A 25,373-nucleotide genomic window follows, 5' to 3' on the forward strand; every position below is an offset into this window, starting at 1 on the left:
CCCACTAGTCCATTACAATTTAGCAAGAACATAACTCTACCAGATGAGACCCAAAGGACCTATTTGGTCAACAACTATACCAGTGTGTGTCTACACTTAGCCTCATCAGCAGCTTCGCCTACAAAGTTGACTGCAACCAAGACCAGAAAGATGGTTGTTTTTTTCTTGTTCCCGCGTGAATTCTCCCAAGTCCCACCTACTCTGTAAATTTATATATACTTAAAAAGAAATTTTCTTTTTCTCTAAAAACTCCACTTCATTGACTTTGTCCCTTCCACATCCCTTCCTCGTCACTTCATCCAGAAAAGACCTTTTCAATTCCTAAACCTTCAAAATCAAAATCCTGAATACCAAATGATCTCCAATAGTTTCAATAATGTCTTCTCCGTTTGTCTCTCTGCTAGTGTTTGTATTCCTCTGCTTATTGTTCACCATTAATTGTCAACATCCACCTCCTCAAGGTACTTTCATTGATTGTGGGGCAACAAATACTAATACATCAGGATTTCAAGAATGGGAACTGGATTTCAGTTTCATCTCATCTGGAATTCCCAAAACACTAAATCCAATCCCAGATTTTCTTCCTATACATCTTCAAACTCTCCGATCATTTCCGCTAGGCGACGGTTCGCGTAAAAAGTTCTGTTACGATGTTCCGGCTGTTCCTCGAGCAAAGTACCTCATCCGTACGAGTTATTTCTATGGGGGAGTTAATGGAAATGATTTTCCGGTTCCACCTGTGTTTGATCAGATAATTGATGGGACAGTTTGGGGAATTGTAAATACTACTGATGACTTTTATAATGGAGTTCCATCTTATTATGAAGGTGTTTTTGTTGCCAGAGTTAAAGCAATCAGTGTTTGTGTTGCGATCAATGCGTATACTGAATCGGATCCTTTTATTAACGCTTTGGAATTGATCCGTCTGGATGATTCGGTTTATAATACTACGGATTTCGGAAATTTTGGATTGAATTTGGTTGCAAGGAACAGCTTTGGGTACCCTCAAACCCTCATCAGGTTAGTCCTCCTTGTTCTTAGAAATTTTTCATTCAACATTTCTCAATACAATCTTTATTTGTAAAAGACTAATTCGAATAGAAAATTAATCCATTGTATGAATGTCAAGAAATGAGCATTGTTACTTTCTAGACTATTTCAAGTGCGCATATATGGCGGTGAAAATTTTGACTTTGTTAGTACTATTATCTCATAACATGCTTACTCGTATCTATGAGCAGGGTGTATTGTACACAATGATCTTGATATTGTTTGTTTGAGTTGTTTATGCACAGATATCCGGATGATCCATTTGATAGAATGTGGAAACCATCTGGGGAAAGTTACTCCACACCAAAAATTGTAAAAGATATTGATGTGGCTGGGTTTTGGAATCTCCCTCCTTTGAATATATTTGAGACTGCATTAACGACAGAGCAAGAAAGCCCTGTGAATTTGGATTTGCAATGGCCTACAGTATCTCTTCCAAACTCCACCTACTATATCGCGCTGTACTTTGTGGATGGCCGTAATTCATCGTCAAGAGTTTTCAACATTACCATAAATGGGATACAATATTATCAAAATCTGAATGCAACTACAGCTGGGGCTGTTGTCTTCGCGTCACGCTGGCCTCTTTCGGGTCGTAATACCATAAGTCTAATTCCTGTTGAAGGATCAGTTGTTGGCCCTTTGATTAATGCTGGAGAGATTTTCAACCTACTACCCCTTGGAGGAAGGACTCTAACACGAGATGGTATGTTTTACTAAACTCTTTTTTCTATTTCCTATGCAGAAACCTGTCATTTGTTTAAGCCATATTTCCTGTAAGAGTAGAGCCTGAACATTCCTCTAAACTGATAGCATCACTAATCGGTGACAAAGTTTCGAATAAGTTAAAAGTGGTTTTACCTTTATCCTCCAATGCATATGCCATTTGTACGATCCATGCACACGATTTTATTTAGTTTGTGAGAGTTTCAAGAGAAAAGGCTGAGGTTGGTTCTCTTTTGTTTTTTCTGCTCATTTTGTGACCTAGCCTTAATGGATGATGTTAAATTGCAGTAACGGCTATGGAGAATTTAAAGAATGGTTTTGAAAATCCCCCTATTGATTGGAACGGTGATCCTTGTATACCTCCTGAACATGCATGGACTGGAGTTGCGTGTTCAGCAGGACCTCGTGTTCGAGTGGTCTCTTTGTAAGTTTGGCTTATGATACTTAGCATATGTTTTGACGCTTTCTACATAAACTTACACCATTTGATGCTTCCTCCAGAAACTTGACAAGTATGGCTCTTTCGGGATATATTTCGAGGCATATTTCCAATATGACTGCTTTAACGGATATGTAAGGTTTTCAAACTTGTCTCTCTGATATTGCGGCAAATGATGTCACGGCTAATGATCTGAGACTTTTAATTAGACAGCTGGATGGGGAGTAACAGTTTGACAGGGACCATTCCCAATCTTGAAAAACTACAGTTGCTGAAGACATTGTAAGTTTACTCTCTTTAACCTATTTGCTCAGACACGCACCAATTTTGTGAAAACATTATTTTCTTACAGTAAAGGGAAAAATAGATTAGAAAAAAGGTCACTCAAGGTGACAAAACCCAATAGACGAGCTCACAACAAAACACTGTCAAGGACAGTTCACAAAAGCACCCAATTATAGATTAACGTTGAAAGAGGGAAACCATCTAAAGTTTTGGTATGGATTAACCAGTTGAACACACTGCACTTAGCTGCAATAATGAGTTGCTTACTGCTCCTATATTTATTCGGAAAGCATCTGTTATTTCGTTCTTGCCAGATTATCCACCAAACTGTGGAGGGTAAAAGAATCCAAATCTTCTGTTTTCTAGTTTTTGGCTTCGCGACTCTCTAATTCACAGATTCTGGAAAGACCCAGTTTAATCCTATGCTGTCAAAAAAGTACAAAACACTAGTAAAACTGGAATGTAGAAATAAATGCGAGTTTGTTTCTTGTTCAGAAGCACAAAATATGCAAAGAGGAGATTGCACCTTCCAACTCTGTATAGAAAATCTCTTGTAGGTGCACCTGTATAGCACAAGGTCCAAACTAAGAAAGAGACTTGTGTGGAATAAGAGCATTCCACACATGTTTTGGCAATAAATTCCTCTACAATGTCCGAGCCGCGAAACATCACCAGGACAACTCTGTAGTTTTGCATTGAATCACCTTTAAGAAGTGGTTGTTTCCAACTTGTTTTCATTTGTTTATACAGGCATCTGGGGGATAACCAGCTCGATGGATATATTCCTTCATCACTAGGAAAAATTGGAAGCCTTCGTGAACTGTAAGCTCCCCATCCTTGTGCAGTTCATGCTTATTCTATTTAACTACACTGGTTGGTCACATATATAAACATGACTAGACAACAAACAAGTTAATCATATTGTCGAGGCAGTATGGACTTCATTTTTCCTTCGGGATATGATAATTTAAGTCACTCATGTTTTACTAAATAGTGTTGTTATTCCTTTTATTTCAGCTTCTTACAAAACAACAATTTGATGGGTCAGATCCCGAGAACCCTTTTGGAGAAAAGAGATTTGAATCTCAAGTACGACGAATCGTTCAACTCTTCACTTTATATTATAACATGATTTGACACACATTGAGTCTTCCAGTAGTTGTTGATCTGTTTTTTTTTTTGTTTCTCCTCAGGACCTCTCCTGGAAACATACTTTTGCAACCCCCTTCGCCTTCATAAATATTTGGCGTCAAAGGTAACAGATGACTTTTCGCGCAAAATTTCAGACTATGCCGTTTCTTCTCCATATCGTGCACAATCTCAACTTAATTCATTAATCGTTCATTGTTTCTTCACACCCAACACCTAAATTTCTCAACGCCCAGAATGGATTTTTGATACTGCATCATCAGTATCAACAATTATTTTGTACAGATAAAATTGTCGTACGTTCCAAATACATGTTCCATTTCCTTTCGGAATGAGCACTGATCCTTGATAGTATTTTGTACATACATACATTAGCATTTGAGATGATAATTTTGTAATCCAAACAATGAAATGAATGTTTTCCTTGAACGCAACAACGAGCAGGACATAATATCTAATGTATCTTTTCTCCTTCCACAAATTCTTTTCTATTTGCTCTGGTAATGAGTTCTCCTGAGCTACAAAATGTACTTCGATGATCGTTTAGTATTGTGAATCACTGTAATATATATATATGAGATAATTATTGTTGTTGAACTCCAGATATAACAATCACTTCAAATTTAAACATACGACTTTCATAGAAATCAATCTCTTGCCTTCTGTTATATTGTGGCCTATTTGGAAGGAACGTAACTCTCGTGTATTCAATTGGAAAACTCAATCGATCGCCACATTATTAATATGGTCAAGTATACTCTCTACACTTGGTCTATGACTTCTGAAGAATTCTCGGAAGTGGCACTTCAGAATATAATGGTTAATTGGAAGAATTTGTGACGCGGTGAGACGCGTGGGTCCAGTGGGTGGACCCATAAGCCCACCCCTGCAAGCTCCAGTGGATCCCCGGGTTGTGAGACGAGGTGATTTTCACGGTTCCCAGCCCCGGTAGCTGTAGCATCACTCCATGTCTATGATCAAAAATGAGAATGCAAAATGACTCACTTTTATTCAAATACGTGTCGTTCCAAAGGTCTTAAAACTAGTAGTAAAATTTTCTCGCACGCTTAAACATTAATTAAGAAGGTACGCCGAGAAAGTTAACAAAATGACGGTCTCAGCTTTTTCTTTTTTGTTTTTCCCCAAAATAATTCATTAACACAATTTTTCTAGGGTTTTATTTTTTCTCTTTCCCCCTCCCCTCTCTCTGTATCATCTGAAGTATTAGTAGTAGTAGAATCAAGAAACTAAGAATTCATTAATGGAGGAAATAAAGTTGTTACAGACAGAAAACAAAGCTTCTGAATAATGTTCAGACACATTAAAGAATATGACCGACACACTATTTAAGAAATGAAATTGGTTGGTGGAGAGAGTCATAGCTCAGCCAGTGAAAGTGCTACACGTGCTCTTCTGGTATTGGTGGATGCCAGCTATACAATGACCGGATGCCAGCTATACTGTGACTGTTATTAGCCCCCACTCAAATTGTAGAGGGCAGACTTTGGCAGCACACACAATTTTCCTCTTAACAACTCAAATCTGGGACGAGCAAAACCCTTTGTAAATATATCTGCAGCCTGATCAATAGTAGATATGTAAGAGATCTTCAATTCCTTCGCTTGTATGAGTTCCCTGACAAAGTTGTAGTCAATTGCTAGATGTTTCATCCTAGAATGAAAAACAGGGTTGGAAGAATAAGAAATAACACTGAGATTGTCACACAAAAGAGAAGGAGCAGTAGGCAAGAATATGTGCAGATCCCTGAGAAGTTTACATATCTAGATAACTTCAGCAACAGAATTTGCAAGGCTTCTAAATTCAGCCTCTGTAGAAGATCTGGCCACAGTAGATTGTCTTTTGCTTGACCAAGAAACTGGATTGGATCCAAAAAAGATGCAGTATCCACCTGTACTTTTCCTAGTATCTGGATCCCCTGCCCAACCAGCATCACTAAAACCATGAACAACAGTGAGACCTTTGCTGAAAAGAATTCCAAAATCAATGGTACCTTTGATATATCTTAAGATTCTTTTTGCAGCAATTTGATGACCAGAGGTTGGAGAGTGCATGAATTGGCAAACTTGGTTGACTCATAACTAATTTCTGGCCTGGTCCAAGTTAAGTATTGGAGAGCATCAACAAGAGATCTGTAATGAGAAGGATCTGATAAAGGAGTACTTGATTGTGCAACAAGTTTGCAGTTGGCAGTAACTGGGGAAGAGCAGCACTTAGCACCACCCATATCAAATCTATCTAGAAGCTCAAATGCTAAGATATAAGTTCTTGACAATAAGTTGAAGAATTACCAGTGAGAAGGATGTCATCAACATATATGAGAATAATTGTAATTTTTGAACCAATCTTTTGCACAAATAATACAGAGTCAGCTGTGGATAGTTTGAAGTTCAGAGAAAGAAGAATATTCATCAATTTCTCATACCATGCCCTGAGGGCTTGCTTAAGACCATAAATTGACTTATGAAGCTTACAAACATAAGTAGGATGATCCTTGTCAATAAATCCAGGGGGTTGTTGCATATAAACTTCCTCAGCTAAGTCACCATGGAGGAAAACATTGCTGACATCAAGCTGTGTGATAAGCCAGTTGAAATTAACAGCCAGAGCAAGAATAATTCTGATAGTAGAAGGTTGGGGATTTTAATAAAGTGCCACACTTTCAATTTCATGTTTAAGAAAGTGCCACTGTTTTTTCTAGAATTTATTTAGTGCCACACATTTGACCTTTTCCATCCAGTTTTTTTCAAAGAATAGTTAACATCCGTTAGTGCATAGGTGGCAGTAGTTCAGTTTAGTAAAAGATATTTACGCCCTTCAATCATCTCCCTATAGTTCGTGTGTTCTTTGGAGCATTTCACCGAACAGATAGACCACGTCGAGTTCATCCGGCAACAACAACATATTGCCGTCTTCTCACTGCCCAAATTCAGTAGTAACACACAGACCATGTCATTTAAACCGAGAATCCCATATAAAATCACATTGATTGAATCAATTTCAGCCAACTCTTGGACCAAAATTGCTGTTGTGTTCACTGTAGACACCATTCGCCAACACCAATCCTAACCAACATGGATTCAAGCCTCCATTGCAACATTAAATTCATTCTGTAGCTTCATAACCAACAGTACCAAACTCCCTGTAAACACCTTCTTGCATCTGCAATTCGTCTTCAATTAGCTTGCAAAACTCATCTAGATAGAACCCCAGGCAACCACCAATTCGAGAGAACGAATCCATGCTGGCACCCCCAAACTTAATTCCACCCGAACTTCACCATTAATCAACATAATTCGAGAGACATAGAACTTCACCATTAAAATTAGTATCAAAAAAAAAAAATCAACACAATCTAATCAAGACACAGATCCATAAACCAAGTATCTTCTTTGTTCCATCCACAAGATGATGAAATGAAAACACGTACCGCACTACTTTATACTTGAAATTACCCCTTCATTCTTACTCCAATCTCTCCTTGCAACGATTGCAACAACTCAATCATTCATACCAATTCTTACTAGGCTGCAATATACCATCGACCAACACCAACATCTCGTTTGCTGCCAGTTCACTCTCCATCTCCGTATCGGTATCGGTACAATCTCCACCCGAACGTTCTGTTGGAGACATAATTTAGGATTTTGGTTCAACGTTAAAACCAAAGTGAACAGTGGTATCTAAAGAACATGAAAGAGATCGGATTTTCTTAAGGATTGTGAAGGGCAAATAGGTAAAAATGAAAATTTTCTTGACTTGTTCAACGATGATAGACCTGTTTGGTGGGCATTGACGGAATACAAAGCGGTCGTGGAATTTTATTAATTTCGAAAAAAAACGGTGGCACTTTCTTAAACCGAAAATTGGAAGTGTGGAATTTTCTTAAAATTCCCTAGAAGGTTTGGCACCAAGACTAAAGGTTTCAGTATAGTCTATGCCTTCTTGCTGATGAAATCCTTTAGCAACTAGTCTTGATTTATACTTAGATGTGGTACCATCAGGATTCTGCTTCAATCTAAACACCCATTTGCAGCCAACAACATTTTGAGATGGATGAGGTGGAACTTTTGTCCATGTTCCAGCATCTTGTAAAGCAGTATATTCTTCAAAAAGAGAATTCTTCCATGGTGGAGATTTTAATGCTTGGCTAACACAAGGGGGTACTTGAAGCTTTTGAGCTTGAATTGTGGCAGGTAAAGAATGAATTGTAGAATAAACTTTGGGTTTAAAAATACTTGCTTTAGCCCTTGTAGTCATAGTATGAGTGTTAGAGTCCAAAAGAGGAGCAAGAGGTGGAATGCTGTCTTGAGAAGAAACTGATTGTGCTGAATCAAGAATTGGAGGATCTGACAGAATTACATCTGATGTTGTAGCAGCACACTCAGGAGATCTTAAAATAGCAGTGACTTCAGAAGTATGTGTTGTTGTAGTGTCAGATATAGAAGAAACTGAAGTAGACAACTGTGATGATCTTAAGGGAAAAATAGATTCTTGAAAAGTAACATGTCTGGATACATATACTTTTCCAGTGGATACATCTAGACATCTATAACCTTTCTGAGCATTACTATATCCAAGAAAAACACAAGAGATACTCCTTGGTTGAAGTTTATGAGAAGTATAGGGTCTCACCCAAGGAAAACATAGACATCCAAAAGCTCTCAAATAGGAGTAATCTGGAACTCTTTTAAACAATACTTCATATGGAGATTTAAACTCAATAGATCTTGTAGGAAGCCTGTTAATACTGTAATTAGCTGTTGACAAAGCCTCCACCCAAAAACTTGCTGAAAGTCCAGATTGAATAAGAAATGTCCTGCCTACATCAACTAAATGCATGTGTTTAGATTCAGCCACACCATTCTGCTCAGGGGTATGGGGGAATGAAACTTCATGAAGAATACCATAATCAGTTAAGAATGAAGAAAGTTCATTATTGATAAATTCACCACCACCATCTGTTCTGATTGTAAGTATATTATGATGTAAGTGATTTTCAACTTGAGTCTTGAACTGATAGAAAATTTTCCTGAAATCAGATTTATCATATAAAGGAAAGATCCAACAAAATTTGGAGAAGTCATCAATAATATTGACATAATATTTGTATCCAACAATGGATTTTACAGGACATGGACCCCGTAGATCAAGATGCAACAACTCCAAAGGTTGTGGGCTACAATGAGTGGACATAGTAAATGGCAATTTATGACTCCTTCCTAATTGACAATCACTGCAGAACAATGGTTGTTTGAGTACATTTGGTAAATGTAAAGAACTACAAACAGATTTCATAGTCTGAAAGGATGAGTGGGCAAGTCTCTTGTGCCAAACATCTGGAGAAACATTTGAGACACCAGAGAGAGCTTTATTAAGTGTGGAGTGCTGAGTAAAATGCACTGGATAGAGTCCATTATGATGAGGTCCTTGTAAAATTATCTTCCCAGTGGATAAGTCCTTCACAGCAAAGCCATAAGAATCAAAGGTTATTGAACAGTGATTATCTGAAGTGAATTTATGGACTGATAGAAGATTTTGTGAGGCTTTAGGCACAAGAAGTATATTGTTGAGTTTAAAAGAGTGGTTAGCAATATATTTTAAAGAAAAGCCAGTGTGAGTTATACTCATACCTTCTCCATTGGCGGCTTGGATTTCCTCAAGAACTTCATAAGTGGCTACAACTTGAAGTTCAGATTCATCAGAAGTAATATGGTTGTTTGCACATGTATCTGCATACCATGGATTGCTTCCCAGAATGTTTGCAAAAGCTAACATGGCATGAAAATATTGCGGTGTATGATAACTTTGATAAGCAAACTTGAGTCTGTTGCTGCATTCTAGAGCACTGTGTCCATACTTTCCACATATCTGACAGAGTAAAACTGGTAAACCAGTTGGAGTTTGATATGCTGGTGGAGTTTGAAAGCCAGGGGGAGGTCTCATGGAAGATAAAGGAGTAGAACTAGGTGAAGAACCTCTACCTATATAAGGTGATGTAGAAGAATTTCCTGGAGAGAAGTTATATGATCTGCCACCACGACCAAAAGAAGAAGTACCATATCTACCACTAAACATAGGAGATCGACCACCATAACCTCTACCAGAAGGTCTAAAATTAGACATATGAGTAGCTGCAAATGCTTGTTTGGAAACGATCAGACTCAAATTGATTGCTAATCATCTGCCAATCTCTATCTTCAATTGGGTTTGTTTGTTCTTCTAGAATGTATTTATCGCAGTTCTAACTTACTATAATTGATTGCATTGAGATTGCCCGTTCCCAAAGAAACTTACAGGTAGAAGGGATATTGTTAGTTTAGTTAGACCTTGGCTCCTCTTGAGAAGTCAGTAAATGGTTGAAGAAGCTTATCTCAGTTCAGGGATGTTAGTTCCATCTAATTAGGATGTATCTGTGAGTCTTATATGTATGGATGTGTTGCAGATTTTTCGGTTGAGATCAAATGTTGATATTGAAGATATGAGTGAGGAATTTTCGTGCTGGCAACGTTTTGGTAAAAACCTATCTACGTCGTCTGACTCGAAAGAAGAACCTGAGGCTTCAGCTCTTGGCTGGGGTGCTGGTATTGACAAAGCCTGTCAGTCATCTACAAAAGGGAATAGTTCTGGATGGCAATGGTACAAAGATCCCAGATTGGATAGTCTTGGTTTCAGGGGAATTTTTCCTTCGAATACAATTCGTAAGTTCACTAGTGTGTTGTTTCTAAAGTAACATTTGACACTTTCATCAGTGTAAAATTGGTATGACCAGGGCATATGCATAATGACCCTTTGCAGCATGATTGTATTTTTCCATGTTGAGCTTCACATATATGTTTTTCTACTTGTAGCACCATCGGTTGAGGCCAACGAAGAAACTGATGAGCTAAATTATTTTCAATGGAGAGTAGAGAAGGGAGTGGCAGAGGGCTCAACTGAGATTCCTAAAGGTATTACTTTCATGATTCTATTATTTATTTATTTTATGTGAAGATGATATCTGTGACAGACCATTGTTCCATAACACCAGCCCATTCGAAATCTTAATCCCACTTGTCTTGTTTGATAGAGTCTGTAATCAAAATTTTGTGTCTGCCATGTTATTCTCTTGGTAAAGAATAATCTTTTACAGTGATGTTTCTTTTAGGTGGTTATATGGACCCCAAAGCACGTGTCAAGTAAAAGGTGCCGAATGACGATAGATATTTACTCATTTCATTATGTTTGTAGTTTTGAACAGGTTTTCCATTCATTATTAGAGTCTCAAATTAGAACCGTTTGTTAAGATTTTATCTGCTGCTTCAAAATTTTTAACATAAATACACTGAACTGGTTCAATTGACCCTGACTTCACTTACCAGCTACCAATTGATACCACTAATCGTGCTTATCATGGCTAATTGTTGGCTGCCTTCAACATGTTGCTTAACAACAGTTTTAATTTTTAAGTTCCTTTAATCTCAATTATCACCTATGGACTTCATTCATATCTTTAAATATTGTGTTACGTAAAATGCTCATGTTTTTTTTGTGTGGAATATGTACAAGGAACCAAGTTTATTTATTTGCATCTGAAAATCCAGCAGACTTCTTTTGTTCTCTTACCAACTTAGGTTGGATTCTATGTCACCTGACATGAGCACAAAGCATGTCATTCGTTGAATTGCTACATTATTTTTAAAAATAGAGACAAAGCTTCTTACTATAAACATCATAATTATAGAATTTTTTTTTTCTTCTGATTTCAGTGCAAGAATGCAATAGTTTTGATTTCTGATTCTTCCTTTCTCAGGTGAGGCAATTCCGCTTGAGTACAATCTTGCTGGCTTGAATGCTATAAGCGTCAACAAAAGATGCTATGTCGGACAGGAGTCAGTTGCTCGAACTCACCACCGTGGTGTCATTCGAAAACGCCTGCTTCCTTTAAAATTCCTCTTGGGAAATGGTGAATTTTCTTCTTTTCTTTGAAGAGTCCATTTTTGGTCTTTCACACTACTAGCACGAGAAAGATTAACTTGCATTGAACACGTGCTTTGTTTTGGCAATTTCCAGTGAGTATGTAGCATTAGAGATAGTGATTTTCACATAATGTGAGCCAATACGATCTCACGTAATGTCAGTGTAACACTGTAACTGACATGAACTTAATAACTTACATGCTTCAGCAAATATTGGCAAACCCAGATGGATGCAAACTATGTGGTCTTTTAGGTTCTCACACTTTCTTTTTTTTTTGTATGTGGTTCAGAAGTAACGCAGAATGTAGCTCCAGGATCAGAAGTAGTCGGAGTCTCATCCGACAAGAAAGTTGGGACTGTCACAACTGCACTTGCGTCTCGTGGTATGGGTCTATTGAGGCTAGAAGAAGCCTTTAAAGGATCAGGTTCCTTGAGCATTAAAGGAAAAGATGATGTAAAGATCGAAGTTATTCGACCAGATTGGTGGCCTTCTGAATGGTTTCCAGATCATTAACATGGTTCAGTTGCTTAAAGAGGGAAAGCAAGACCAGTCAATCTCCCTGCATCAAATTAAATTTACGTAATTCAAAGTAAATGGGAATTTTGAAATTTTACCCCTCTAGGAGTGTCATTTAAGGTTGAATGATGTTTTTTCATCTTTCTTTTTATTTAGGGAAAATTGGGAAACTGCCCCAATTTGGACTGCAATCTTGGAAAACTGCCCCAACGTTAAAAAAAGTTGGAAAATTGCCCCACTGTTAGAAATCTCAGTTAACTCCGCGTGTGCGAGTTCTCACGTGCCAAAAAAGACAAAAATACCCCGAAAGATCTGACGGACTGAGATGAAGAAATAAGCACGTGACTCGCACGTGATATTCAGTGAAGTTCATCTACGAGACGTGTCACCGTCCAGTCATGACACATGTCACCTACGTGTCGACTTCTTATGGTGAGATGTGTCACCGTCACACGTGATATCTCACATGGTTGTAAGTTCTGCCCTAAAAGATATCGAGAAGATATTTTCTTCTTTGTTTCATTTAGATCTAACCAGAGACGAGAGAGGAGAAAGAATGAGAAGAATATTAGGTAAGGTGACTGGCACTACAATTTCATCTCGATTGAACTCGAAATTTTTTAACTGTTAATGATTAAGATTCTTCTCTTAATGTTACAACGATGAAAGATCCTGAAGAACATACTTAGAGACGATGAAAGTATAAGTTTGAAAAATTTGCAGTTTAATTGGTCGATAAACAAATAAGTTATTGAAACCCAATCGTTGTTTATGCTTGAATCAGATGATATTTTGTGCTAATTTGTAAACGAAATGAAATTATAATTTAAGGGTTTCATGAATTTTTTTTTCTTTTGTAATTTAGGGTTCAATTTGTGTGAAACTGAAAGTTTTGATTGTTATTTAATATGAGTTGTATGTAATATTTTGACTTGCTGGTGTGGATTTTGACATCCATGTATTGAATTTTGTTTGTATATATATCAGGGTAATATGGATAGGAACATCAGAGTTACTGTGAGCAATGGAAATAATAAGTTTACACCTATGTATTTTCCAAATGTTGTTGCTGGTATTAGTGGTCTTGGGTTTATACAAATGGTGAAGGATATGATGATCAAAATGGGTATGGAAGAAAAGTTTAACCTTATGTTGTTTGATAAAGAAAATTTTATGTGTGAAAAGGAAAATGACTTTATTAAAATGTGGAACAAAGCTGTCCCAGATGAAGATGGATTTGTTGAGTATAAAGTGTTTATGGTTGATGGTGATGTACCATTTGGTTGTGGCAGTGATAAGGTAAATAGTTCAGTTGGTGGTGCACACAGTGGCAGTGGTAGTGGTTTGTCTAGTCTACATAGTACTCCTCCAAAAAAAAGGGTTAGTAAGAAGCTTAATGTTAGGAAGAGTCCAAGACTAGCTGAACTAGCTAAGAAACAGTCTACAAAGCAGCAACAGAATACAGAGTTCAGACCAACTAGATTGAACTTTGGTAATGAAGATGTGCCTGAAGTTATGACAACACAAGCTAGTGTGGCAAACAATATACATGATCAGCAAGAAACGGAGTCCTGGGATGATGCTGTTACACAATGTTCAATTATTGAAGATGCTAATATTAGTGAAGACCCAGTGAATCTGCAGAATGAAGCGGAAGATCAGTGTCATCCAGATGATAGGCCAGAATTTCAGTATGATCTTAGTGCAGATGATGAGGACGATGAAGACGAAGACGAAGATGCTGTTGATAGTGCCTATTATGAAGAATTTTGGTCCAAGTTTTTTAATAATGAAGATGTTAGGGATGGAGTTGGTGATGTGGAATGGAATTTGGATGGGTCTGATGATGAGATTTTTCCTGATAGTGGTGGGGCTGGTGATGAGAATTTAGCTGGTGGTACTAGTGGGGCTGGTGATGAGAATTTAGCTGGTGGTACTAGTGGGGCTGGTGATGAGAATTTGGGTCGCAATGTTAAAGGAATTGTTGATGGTCATCAGTATGAGATGGATGAAGATGAAGAATGGGAAAAAGACTATGGTGGCTATATTGGGAAACAAACTCTGACAATGGAGAATGAAGAAGCACCTGACCCTGAACCTGGTGTGTTGTGTACTAAAATGGCATTTCCAGACATAGTTGCTTTCAAGAAACATCTAAGAGAATATGCAGTACTGAAATTTATGCAGTATGAAATTAAGAAGACAGATAAAGAAAGATGTTATGTTGTTTGCAAGTTCAGACACATCAATGACTGTGAATGGAATGTGAGTGCAAGAGCAATTCCTAATTGTAAGACTGTAACTGTCAGGAGATGCAACTTAGAACACAAATGTAAGAGGACTGGTGCTGATAAAAACCCAAAATGTAATTCTAGATTTGTAGCAGATTACTTGTTGAAGACAATGACTGCTTCCACTTCTTTGAAGAAGGGTAGAAAAATCATGAAAAAAATCATTTGGCCCCAATTAAAGGTTGACATACCTTATTCGGTTTCAAATGATGCAAGGGTATGACATTTTTTAACATTATTTCTTCTTCAGTTTATTGGTTCTTTGTTTAAGAAATTCACATGGCTAACTTAAGTGAAAATTCAATTTTTTTTGTGTAAACAGAATCTGGTCCTAGGCAAGTTGAATGGCACTTTTGAGGAAAGTTTCACCAAAGTTCCACAACTTTGTACTGCTGCTAAAACTTTGAACCCTGGAAGCATCGACCACTTCACTTATGCCAAAGATGGAGATGTTGATAGATTTGAGAGTTTATTTATATCATACAGCGCACAACTTAAAGGATTCTCAAATGGTTGTAGATTGGTTACAGGGCTTGATGCAATGCACTTGACAGGTAAATTAGGTGGTGTAATGATGGCTGCTACAGGTTTAGATGGTGAAAATAGCATATTCCCAATTGTTATGGGTGTTGGTACGGCAGAGACAGAGGCTAATTGGTACATTTTCTTGAAAGAATTGAAGACAAAAATACCATATCAGTATGGATTGACATTTATCTCTGACAGACAAAAGGGTCTTACCGAGGCAGTGGCTGAGTTATTTCCACTGGAAAATCATAGGTTTTGCTTTAGGTAATACAACTTATGTTTATTATTTGTACCACAACAATTTTATTTTGGATAATTTGGATAACCGTTTGTTACCTTTTTTGCAGACATCTATACCAGAATTTCCAGAACAATGGATACAAAGGGGAAAAACTGACAACCCTTCTATGGCAGGCTGCGAAAGCCTATAAGTATAGTCACTGGAAGGTACATACTATTTGTAAATTTGTTGTACTTTTTTGTGGTAATTGTCAGTAGTAATTTACTACACCTAGTACATATTTTTTAGGTACATATGGATGAAATGCTAGAAGTTAATAGTGATGCACATGAGTATTTGATGGATTTGGACCCAAAACACTGGGCAAGGTCATGGTTCCCACACGATGTTGCTTGTGAACATATAAATAGCAATTTTTCAGAAAGCTTTAACAACATGGATAAAAAACTTAGAAACAAACCTATCATCAAGTTGGTCACCATGTACACACAGTTGGTTAATGGATTGTATTACAAGAGAAGGAAACTAGCTCAAACATGGCAATCTGGTGATCTGGTACCTGCTGCCAAAGATCTCATTGAGGTGATGGAGTCCCTTAGAGGAAACTTTGATGTTGACCCTGCAGAAGAGATGAAGACATATGAGGTGACTAATAAAATCACAAAGAAGGTCTTTACTGTTGAAATTGAAGAAAAAACTTGCACTTGCAGACAATGGCAACTAAGAAAATTTCCATGTGTGCATGCTACCTGTGTTTTGCATAGATTGAATCCCAATTGGGCAATGTGAGTAATCTTTCACAATAATAATCCCTACAATTTATAGAATATAGAGCTTCAATGAATGAGTGGTGTGTGTTATAGGTTGCAGTAATCAATGAATGGGTTATTTATGTTTGCAGGTACTGTAGTAAGTATTATACTGTGGACATGTATAGGACCACTTACTCTTGGTCAATAACTCCACTAGGAGACATTGATGAGTGCGAAATTCAGGTGACCTTTATTGCTTGTTTTGAGAATCTTTTTTTAAATAACATTATCTTATTTGTACTTTTTCTTTATAATTTTTTTTGTTTTCTTTCTAGATCTAGGTATATAAAGAATACTGAACATAATCCCTTTCTTCATCTTGTGTAGTCTAAGGTGGATCTGGTTGCTCCAATCAGATTAAGAGATCCTGGAAGACCTTGTGTAAGAAGGAAGAAATCTTGGATGGAGAAGAATAAACAAAGCAAACCTAGGCATTGTAGTACATGTGGTGGTGATGATCACAACAGCAGAACATGCAAGGGTGGGCCTGTTGGATCTAATCCAAAGAAGAAAAGAGTGAGAACAGAGATTCTTGTTGATGGAGATACTATTGTTGTAGGAACTATAGACACAAAGAAGATCAGGAAGAAATCTGCATTAAAATCTGCATCAGCAACTGCATCTTCAAGCAAAAGTGCTGCTGCTGATAGAGCTACATCAACCTCTGTTGCTGTTGTTGCTGGATCTACATCTGCTGCTGGATCGAAAAGGAAGGCAAATGGAACTGCTGCACCTTTGACCTCTGTCGCTAAAGCTACATCTTCTACTGGATCGAAAAGGAAGGAAAATGGAACTGCTGCACCATCAACCTCTACAACACCATCTACATCTGTTTCAAAGAAGGTAACTACTGCACCAACCACCTCTTCCGCAGGTGGTGCTGGTTCTTCTTTAGCTGCTGGTTTGTTTAGTCAAACTTACCATGGCACAGTTAACATACAGAACCAGACAAATAATATTTGTGAACCATCATCAAAAAGGCAAAGAAAGCCTAACTCAAAGTATGTCTAGTCTAGTTTTTCTTTGTTCTAGTGGTCAGTGGTATTATGGTTGTATTAAGACTTACGGTTATGTTATGCTTCCCAAAAACTTTGAAGACTGGCTATGTTATGCTTCCCAAAAACTTTGAAGACCGGTTATGTTATGTTACCTAAAGATAATATGGTTGTAATATATTATGGTATTATGGTATGGCCTTTATTATGGTATGATGGTATGGTCTTTATTGTTATAAAATTAGTAGTGCAATTCATATGTTATGCTTACATAATGAAAGCATTTTACTTTCAAATTGTTCACGTAGAGCATTTTCCTGATCAGCAAATTTCTTGTGCTGTGCAACAAAGTGTGCATCGGAAACCCTTTGGAATGCCTTGCATTCTTTACATGACACGTGGAAGAATCTGGTAGTGTTATCAATCAACGGCTGTAAGCATTTACTCCGGCGACGTGTCGCAATTTGAGACAATGGTCACAGAAGTCAAAATGGGAAAAGGTAATATTGTTTTGGTAATTTCACTGAATATCACGTGCGAGTCACGTGCTTACTTCTTCATCTCAGTCCGTCAGATCTTTCGCATACGTGGCAATATCTTAGCGGTTCGGGGTATTTTTGTCTTTTTTGGCACGTGAGAACTCGCACACGCGGAGTTAACTGAGATTTCTAACAGTGGGGCAGTTTTCCAATTTTTTTTTAACGTTGGGGCAGTTTTCCAAGATTGCAGTCCAAATTGGGGCAGTTTCCCAATTTTCCCTTTTATTTACTGAGCTCATTTCAACTTTCATATATGATGAAGTATAATGATACTTCGTCGAAAATTTAGTGTCTGGAAATTTCTATCAGATATGTACAGAGTGTGAGACACAGAAGAATGGTTTGGTTTTCTTGATTCAAATCCACGACGAACACGGACAGCTGAATTGAATTGTGCACCATTTTTGTGAATCTTGCTTCTTTATGTCATTATACCGCGTCCGCTCAGAGGTGAAAAAGTAATGTTTGACCGGATCCGGTTTGCCGTGTAAAGTCACTTACGCAAGGTCAAGTTCCTGAACGACCGAAGGTTGGATATGGGGCATTGGGACTTTTAAAAATTACTTGGCCCTAATCTTTTTTTCTTTTTAAGGTATTCTCAAAGTAGTCCGCAAATTATATATATAGTTGAACCTCCTTTTCTCCGACTGATAAGACTTGAAAGAATTAGAGTTCAGTTGTAATCTTGGAGATCGATGGAGCGATATGGGAAAGATTCCTGTTTGCGTAGAAAAATAGAAGAAAAACGCAAAAGAATGATCCATTATGTTATGGATGGATTAAACTTGGACGAAGCTTTAGATGCTGAAAAAGCCTATAAAAACAAAATTATAGGAGTATCTTATATTCGTATGGGGTATCTCGTCAGTAAGGAATCTCCATATGAGCGTGGAAGAAGAGCGAGGATGAGAATAAGAAGGCCGCCGATGCATCAGTGAAGGAGAAGTTCGAGCAGCTCCGCATTAGCTCGTTAAAGAACCTGTTATTCCTGTATGATCTGGTTCGTAGTTCTCTGTCAGAATTTACATTTTCCCGGTTAGAGCATCCACAGTGGGCGAGTATAACCAAAAATTTGGGATGAGATCGTGACGCAGTGGGACGGAGTAAAGATCAAATCCCAGCCAAAGATCAAATTCCATACCATATTTGATCGCGACCAAATACCAAATCCTAATATAGTCGGGCGTAAATTTAAAGTACGCTTGTTGCTGGGCGTAAATTTTAAGTACGCGCGTTAACGGGCGGACATTTGAGTTACGCCCGATGAAAATTCAAATTAAAAAAAAAAAAAATGAGGCGTAAACTTAAAGTACGCCTGTTGACAGGCATAAATTTAAAGTACGCCTGGTGATTGATTGGGCGGACATTTGAGATACGCCCGATGAAATTTTTTTGGGACGGAGATTTAAATTACGCGCGACCAAATTTTAATCGGGACCGTTACGTGACAACACGGACTAAACCCAAAATTTGATCTTTTTTTTGATCTTTGATCTTTGGTTTTGATCGCACCACTGCAGTTGCTCTTATAGACATCGTACGTTAAACTGAGCTTCCAAGTATGTAACGATGTATATTCTGCGAAAGATTATTATTAGTATGTCAATGAATCTTGAAAAGTTTATTTATTTTCGGTATTGGTCACCAAAAATCTAAAGATAAAAAAGATGATCGTAAAGGTCACCAAAAAGGTCAATCATGTGATGCTAATTGTACCCAAATTGGGATACATTTTTAGTGGGATATTAGGTATAACAACGAATTTATCACTGCTAACCCATTTGTTGTTGATGGAGTACTGGCAACCAATATACGCTAGATTTTTTTTTTTGAACCATGATATACGCTAGATACATACAGTGATTATAGGGTTAAAATGTATTTAGATTATCGCTTATCACTTGAGTTTAAATTATCATGTCAGTTCCTTGTGATGGGTCAAGTCAATTGGATCCAAGGCATAAAATGCCATCTTTTATTCTGAAATTACTAAAAAGTTTTGTTTTTTGTTTTGTTTTTTTCCTTTTTTATAAAAATCTATTCAAATTCGAAAGAATTTTCATCAGAGAAAAGACTAGTCGGAAACCGAGCAACAAGTTGGGCTCCAACCCCTTTTAAACTACCACACTTAACCTAGGAAAAAGGAAATCTCCTAAACACACATTAGCATCATGGCTAGCTATATAGTTGCGAAGCCGTTTAATAAAGTCTGTTGTTCCGTCACCAAGCTCGCCAAAAATAGTAAAGGCCAAGAAAAACTTAAAATTTATTCATCATCATCAAGAGAAAGGAGTTTACAAGAATTGGAAGGGAGTCTCGTAACAAGCTGAGCTTCAATCCATTTTTGAATGACAACACCTAACATATGAAAAAGAAAATCTCCTACCTTGACATTCGCATCATGACTGGCCATGTAATTACGTAATCTCTTCAAAAAATCTACCGTGTCACTACCCAACTCCCCCAATGTGGTGAAAGAAGGGACACCAAAGCCAAACCCTTGATCTGAACACTTTTCAAGATATTTAGCATTCTTCTTGGCCACAACATTAACGATTGCTTGTCCTGGAGAAAAGGAATGTATACCTTTACATGTGAGAGGAGAAACACCCGTGACATCTAAACACATATTATGCCCGTTAAACCAATTATAAACCATAATGTCAGCGGGTCTCAAGGCCGAACCATCATCAGATATGAGCCCTAAGGATACTTCCTTCCTGGAAGGGACCCCTGCCCGATAACACATATCAGCAAAGGTGTCACGAACAAGATCATGACGAAATTTGAGACCGATCCCTTTGGTACAGTGTACAACATGATCTCCAAAAATATCCATCTCCCAACCACATGCAGAACATGCATCACCCACCTTAAAGAGGGGGGTGCCCAATCTATAACGCACAATTGATCGAAACTGTATAGGTCCGATCCGTTGGTTCAGCCCATCAATGGGAATAGCCAGCAAACAATCTTGAGCATTTTTAGTCTTGTTGCATTTCCACAAAACCGTATCACGTACAAACATATCAAAGTTAGTGGGAATTTTCTTCACCACAACATCAAAGTATTTAACCGTCGGAGAGCTCATAGAAAGGGGGGCAATTCCATCAATGCTAAGTGGTGAGTCTGTAATACCACATACCTGATTATATGCACTAAAGGCGTGACCAAGATTGGGGCTCGAGCCATCCACGGAGTGTCGCAGGATATTGCGCTGCTGAGAAATTGTCTGTGTATAAGACGCCACATAACAATATTGTATCGTGTCTTCCATAGTATAAACTCCCATCTTACCATGCTTGATAGGGATAGTGACTAATCTCTGTTGAAGCATCCCAAAACCAGGTCCATCACCTATAAGAAGTTGTCGTAAGTATTCGAACAAGTATTCATCATACAACGGCTGGGCATAAGACAAGTATTCGGGTTTGACCGTGCGCATAGAAAAGTAGAGTCTAGAGACTCCACTGCAGTTCCGTAGGAGTACCAATTCACATTGTGGATCCTCAAGCTTCTTAATCGCTTCCATCAACTCCAAGGTCTTATGCACCCTACTAACAACCAAGTCCTTACAAAATTGTGGATCTAAACTAACTGGGCCACCAAGTAACTTCACGCCTTTCTTTGGCCTGCTGATCCTGTCAGGAAAATCTCCCAAAGCTAACCCCCTTTTGTCAACCACTGGCCAATAAATCTCTGTCTTAGATATATTGAGATGCAAACCAAGAGAAGGCCCCTCCAGTTGAAAAATTTGTAGGGCTTTCGAGACCATCATAGTATCACCAATCAACGTTCCATCATCAAGGTACCAGGCCTGAAGGTCTAAAGTACAATGCTCTGCAATTTTGTGGACAAGAGGGTGGAGAGTTAGAGCAAAAAAGAGGGGACCAAAAGGGTCCCCCTGCTGTACACCTTGTGCAGATAATAAGGTATGATCCAAATAGTATAGGTGTGCAGGATTTGAATAGAAAAATTCCACCCAATAACCAATAAAGGGGCATCGTAATCTAACTTCCCTAAGCATAGCGGACCTGTCGACCAAGTTAAAAGCGTTAGAGAAGTCTACCGTAAGCATTGTACGCGAACAGGTCTCACCATACACTTCCAACAGACGGTTAGCCGAGTGAAGAAGAATAGCTTCACCACCACACTGTACAACGACACCAAACTGATAATCGCTTAAGTAAGCTTCCATTTCTTTACCCACATGAGTGGCAGCAACCTTGGATACCAAGCGCCTCCAAACAGTACCCATAGTTATGGGGCGTAGACCCCCACCAGGTTTTAGCAATGGAGTGAGCGGTGCTGAAGCGACAAACACAACCAACTCAGGTGGACAATTCCCAACCAGCAAAATATTCACGATATCTGTAAGAGATGAGACCAATTCATCTGCCATGGCCGCTGCAGCACCACTAAGCGCGTCAATCAGATGTTGAGCACGCAGCCTGTCTCTTCCTCAAGAAGTACCCTTTGGGAAACTTCTAATCCTTCCCAAAACTAATTCATTCGTAGCAATAAGAGAAGATTGGGCAGGTGGTATGACTGGGATTTCCGGTGGTCTGCATACGGATGCTTACTTTTCAATTCATCCAGGGTATCAGTATTAGCAGATGCAACACCATTATATGTGAGAGTTCGGATGGCTGCGGTATACATGCTATAGCTAAGTTTTTTACGACATAACCGTAGGTTGGTCGATTCCTGTTTGCATAATTCCTGCTTCTTCTTCTTGTCTTTATGCCACTCCCGTAATGCCTCCTGCTCCTCTAATGCCTATTGAACCAATATGATACAACCATTCGGTTCATCCCACGTGACCAATGCGGAGTTGATATCAACGATTTGTAGCTTCTTCCTTGTACCTGGCCTTTCCTCCTCATTGTTTTCGGGAGTGAAAACTCTCAACACACAGATTGGAAGGAGAAGAAGCTGGATCCATAGTGTAATCTCCCTAGACGATGTAATAACTTTCTGAATCGCAGCATTAAAGGTTCTTGAAAAGGCAAGCTTACAGTTGGCTGAGACACTGGAAACCGTAGTGATATTGCATTATAAAACTTTATCCCACAGGTCCAGGCTCAAGCATGGAGGAGGATCACCTGCAGATGCATCATCAGATGAACTGACAGAAACAAGAGGTTCCGGGGGGCATGGAATGCCATGAATTAAGAAGCTAGCTCCCACTCCATTGAAAGGCCCTTGAGTTGCTTCCCCTTTGTGAGTCCTGCACGAGATTCTCCATTTGTGTAAGCGCAAGCATTCAACACATACCCACATCTTCATCTGTTGCAGAACCTCCTCCCATGCTTTGTAAACTTTATAGTCCTTGAACCTACTACGACACAAAGCTTACCTTTCATCATCAGGGTAATGGCGATCCCTGAGATGGGTGAGCAAAGAACCCTCCTTGTATCCTTTATTTTTAATCCCATTCTTATAGCCATCGAATCCAGTAAAAGGACATCGAAAGCAAACCACTTCATCAGCTGAAGAGGAAGATTGTTGGGGGACTTGCGGGAAAGAACCACGACTGCATACCATGTCAGTCAGAAACCCAAGCAAAAAAGCAAACCCTAATGCTGGGAGATACGAATGGCAGGTCTAGGATGTCATTCAGGGGCTGAGAAAAAGGAGGGAAAGAAGAAAACAATCGACTGCAATGGAGGAATTGCGTAGAAAAGGATTGATCAAGAAATCCGAATTCCTATGGCAAAGAAGCTCCAAATCACCAATCGCCTTTGCGAGAAAAACGACCCCTATTTATTTATTTATTATTTTTTTTAGAAGATTCCAATATTTTATTGAATATGAACTTCTCCGGGATAAGAAGAAGTCCCCAAAGAATCATTCGTTACAATTACATTAAGGAAATCTGGGCAGTATGTTGAAGTTACTAAAAAGTCTTTCGATACCTCGGAGAAGTTATATGTTGATTTAGTCATGTCAAGAAAAACTAAAAATAAGTCTGGGAACAAAATTTTGGAATGACTTTAATAAACAAAAGAGTTTGTTTGATAGACATTACTTTTCGGAATCATCTTAGGATTTGAACTTTAAAGTGAATTAGGATTAAAATCGTTTTTCGACTTCTAGAAACAAGTAAGTCAGAAATTTATCTCTTGTATGCAATTTCAAAATAACTTGTAAAAATAGAAAGTTAATATTTTAACTTCATAATATTTTATAGAAGCAATCTTTTATTTTTTACTTCTGAGATTGATTTTTGTTTCCAATAACCAGTAAAAGGTACCGGTAAAAAGTATCTTAGTGAGTCAATTACGACTTCTAAGCTCTTTACTGTGAGTCCTTATGACTTGTAGGCTCTTTACTGTGGTTGTGTGGAAACCAAGAGACAGGCTTACCATCAAGATTTTTAAGTAAGAAATTAGACTGAGAAACTTCAAGTCAATCCCAACCAAAATTCTTAAGGGTTTGTTTGATCAGTGGTTCTATATGAACCGTACGAGAAAAACTAAAGCAAAACCACCTCTCATATAAATTTTTTTATTTTTATTTTATTAGTGGGTCCCAATGGGGCACGACCCTCGGGAGACGTGTAGGGATGGGTTTCTGAGAGCGGCTTTTTTCGTGGTTTCTCTCTCGGTTGGTTCAGAGTTTTTGTTGCTTGATAGACAACAGTTTTTCAAGTCAATCCTAATCAAAATTCTTAGAACAGTTCCTATGGAATGAACAAACTTGGAGTTTATTCATTTTGCTCCCACTATAGAATGAACAAACATGAAAAATGGATGTTCAAATCAACAAATCTGATGCTTTGAACATTGAGTCGGAAGATCCAGCGCGCGTCTATGGTAAGGACTGGCGATCTTGCTACGAACGCGCGACCATGCCAAAAACGCCAGCGATTTTCTCATTGACGCCCGCGTCTCTTGGTTTAACGCCAAGTACAATCCCCGGTTATTTTATTACTTTTTAATCCTATTTTATCTCACTTCATCCTATTTTATCTCACTTAAATATTATATTTTATTTTTCATCTTTATCCTATAAAACATTTTATATTAAAAAGAAATACTAGTGGGATCCTAAAAAATCAAATCTGTTCATTTTGACCAGCTTCACCATAATGAAGAAACCCATTTCACCATCCACGTGGCTCAACAGAATTTTGAGTTTTAACGTTCCCATAGTAACTGCTCTTAAGGGTTTGTTTAATAGACAACAGTCACAGCCCCTTGGAAATCTTTTCAGGGTTTGAACTTTAAACTTTGAAGGGAACCAGAAGGTCCAGAACTAAAAAATATCTAGTTAGTGAGTCAATTATGATGACTTGCATGCTCTTAAAATCTCACTCTGCTCTCCCTCAAGCAAAAAAATTTACTTATTCGTGTGGTTGTGGTGGAAGCCAAAGAGACAGGTTTACCATCAAGATTTTTTTTGGGCAAATTAATAAAGTGGCCAGCTTCCTACCATATAATTTATAAACCGGCCAAGATTTCAAATTCTTCTATAAAGTGGCCTTTCTGTTAGATATAACACCTGGTCCCACCAAAACAGTCCACCAAGCTGACTTAGTCAATTCTCAGGCTTAAAATTACCACCATATCCCCATCCTTATAACCTTGCGATTCAGACACTTCTTTTCATCTTTATTTCTTTCTTCTTCTTCTCGTTTCTGTCTCTCCCTCCACGATCCTTCTCTTTGAAACTAGGGTTAGAAATTCAAGTTATTGATGAAAAATAAGTAATCAGTGATGAAGGTGACTATGCGTGATGTTAGTGATATTTGGAAATTTTGAAGTTTTAGGGTTTCGTTGGATGCAGGAAGGTGAAATACAAATCGGGGATGAAGAAATAC

The 25,373-nt window shown here is 38.2% G+C and overlaps 2 protein-coding genes across 3 annotated transcripts; both read left to right on the forward strand.

Moving 5' to 3' along the window:
* The first annotated feature begins 242 nt into the window (after positions 1-242).
* Positions 243-4,125, forward strand: LOC113282819 (probable LRR receptor-like serine/threonine-protein kinase At1g67720). 2 transcript variants are annotated; one of them, XM_026531922.1, is made up of 8 exons: positions 243-1,020; positions 1,296-1,756; positions 2,065-2,200; positions 2,278-2,349; positions 2,429-2,497; positions 3,251-3,322; positions 3,518-3,589; positions 3,694-4,125. In XM_026531922.1, exons 1-8 carry the CDS (start codon positions 377-379, stop codon positions 3,737-3,739), a joined length of 1,572 nt encoding a protein of 523 aa, XP_026387707.1. In that variant the 5' UTR covers positions 243-376; the 3' UTR covers positions 3,740-4,125. The 2 variants fall into 2 exon arrangements, 1 of the variants encoding a protein (XP_026387707.1); XR_003327179.1 differs by lacking the exon at positions 3,694-4,125 and having other exon boundaries at positions 2,425-2,497; positions 3,518-3,587.
* Positions 4,126-10,097: 5,972 nt separating this feature from the next.
* LOC113277842 (putative transferase At4g12130, mitochondrial) lies at positions 10,098-12,235 on the forward strand. Its single transcript, XM_026526821.1, has 4 exons — positions 10,098-10,368; positions 10,519-10,617; positions 11,460-11,612; positions 11,916-12,235. The coding sequence occupies exons 1-4, from the start codon at positions 10,098-10,100 to the stop codon at positions 12,137-12,139; spliced, it is 747 nt and encodes a 248-aa protein (XP_026382606.1). The 3' UTR covers positions 12,140-12,235.
* Positions 12,236-25,373: the final 13,138 nt, after the last annotated feature.

Source organism: Papaver somniferum, chromosome 5, assembly GCF_003573695.1.
Source record: "Papaver somniferum cultivar HN1 chromosome 5, ASM357369v1, whole genome shotgun sequence".
Lineage (NCBI taxonomy): Eukaryota > Viridiplantae > Streptophyta > Magnoliopsida > Ranunculales > Papaveraceae > Papaver > Papaver somniferum.

Excerpts from the sequence above, each read along its gene's own strand:
- LOC113282819 (XM_026531922.1), top strand. The coding sequence starts at position 377 with ATGTCTTCTCCGTTTGTCTCTCTGCTAGTGTTTGTATTCCTCTGCTTA. Across the intron at positions 2,350-2,428 it reads ATGACTGCTTTAACGGATAT|CTGGATGGGGAGTAACAGTT; the intron begins GTAAGGTTTTCA and ends TTAATTAGACAG. Across the intron at positions 2,498-3,250 it reads CTACAGTTGCTGAAGACATT|GCATCTGGGGGATAACCAGC; the intron begins GTAAGTTTACTC and ends TTGTTTATACAG.
- LOC113277842 (XM_026526821.1), top strand. The coding sequence starts at position 10,098 with ATGGATGTGTTGCAGATTTTTCGGTTGAGATCAAATGTTGATATTGAA. Across the intron at positions 10,369-10,518 it reads TTTTCCTTCGAATACAATTC|CACCATCGGTTGAGGCCAAC; the intron begins GTAAGTTCACTA and ends TTCTACTTGTAG. Across the intron at positions 10,618-11,459 it reads CTCAACTGAGATTCCTAAAG|GTGAGGCAATTCCGCTTGAG; the intron begins GTATTACTTTCA and ends TTCCTTTCTCAG.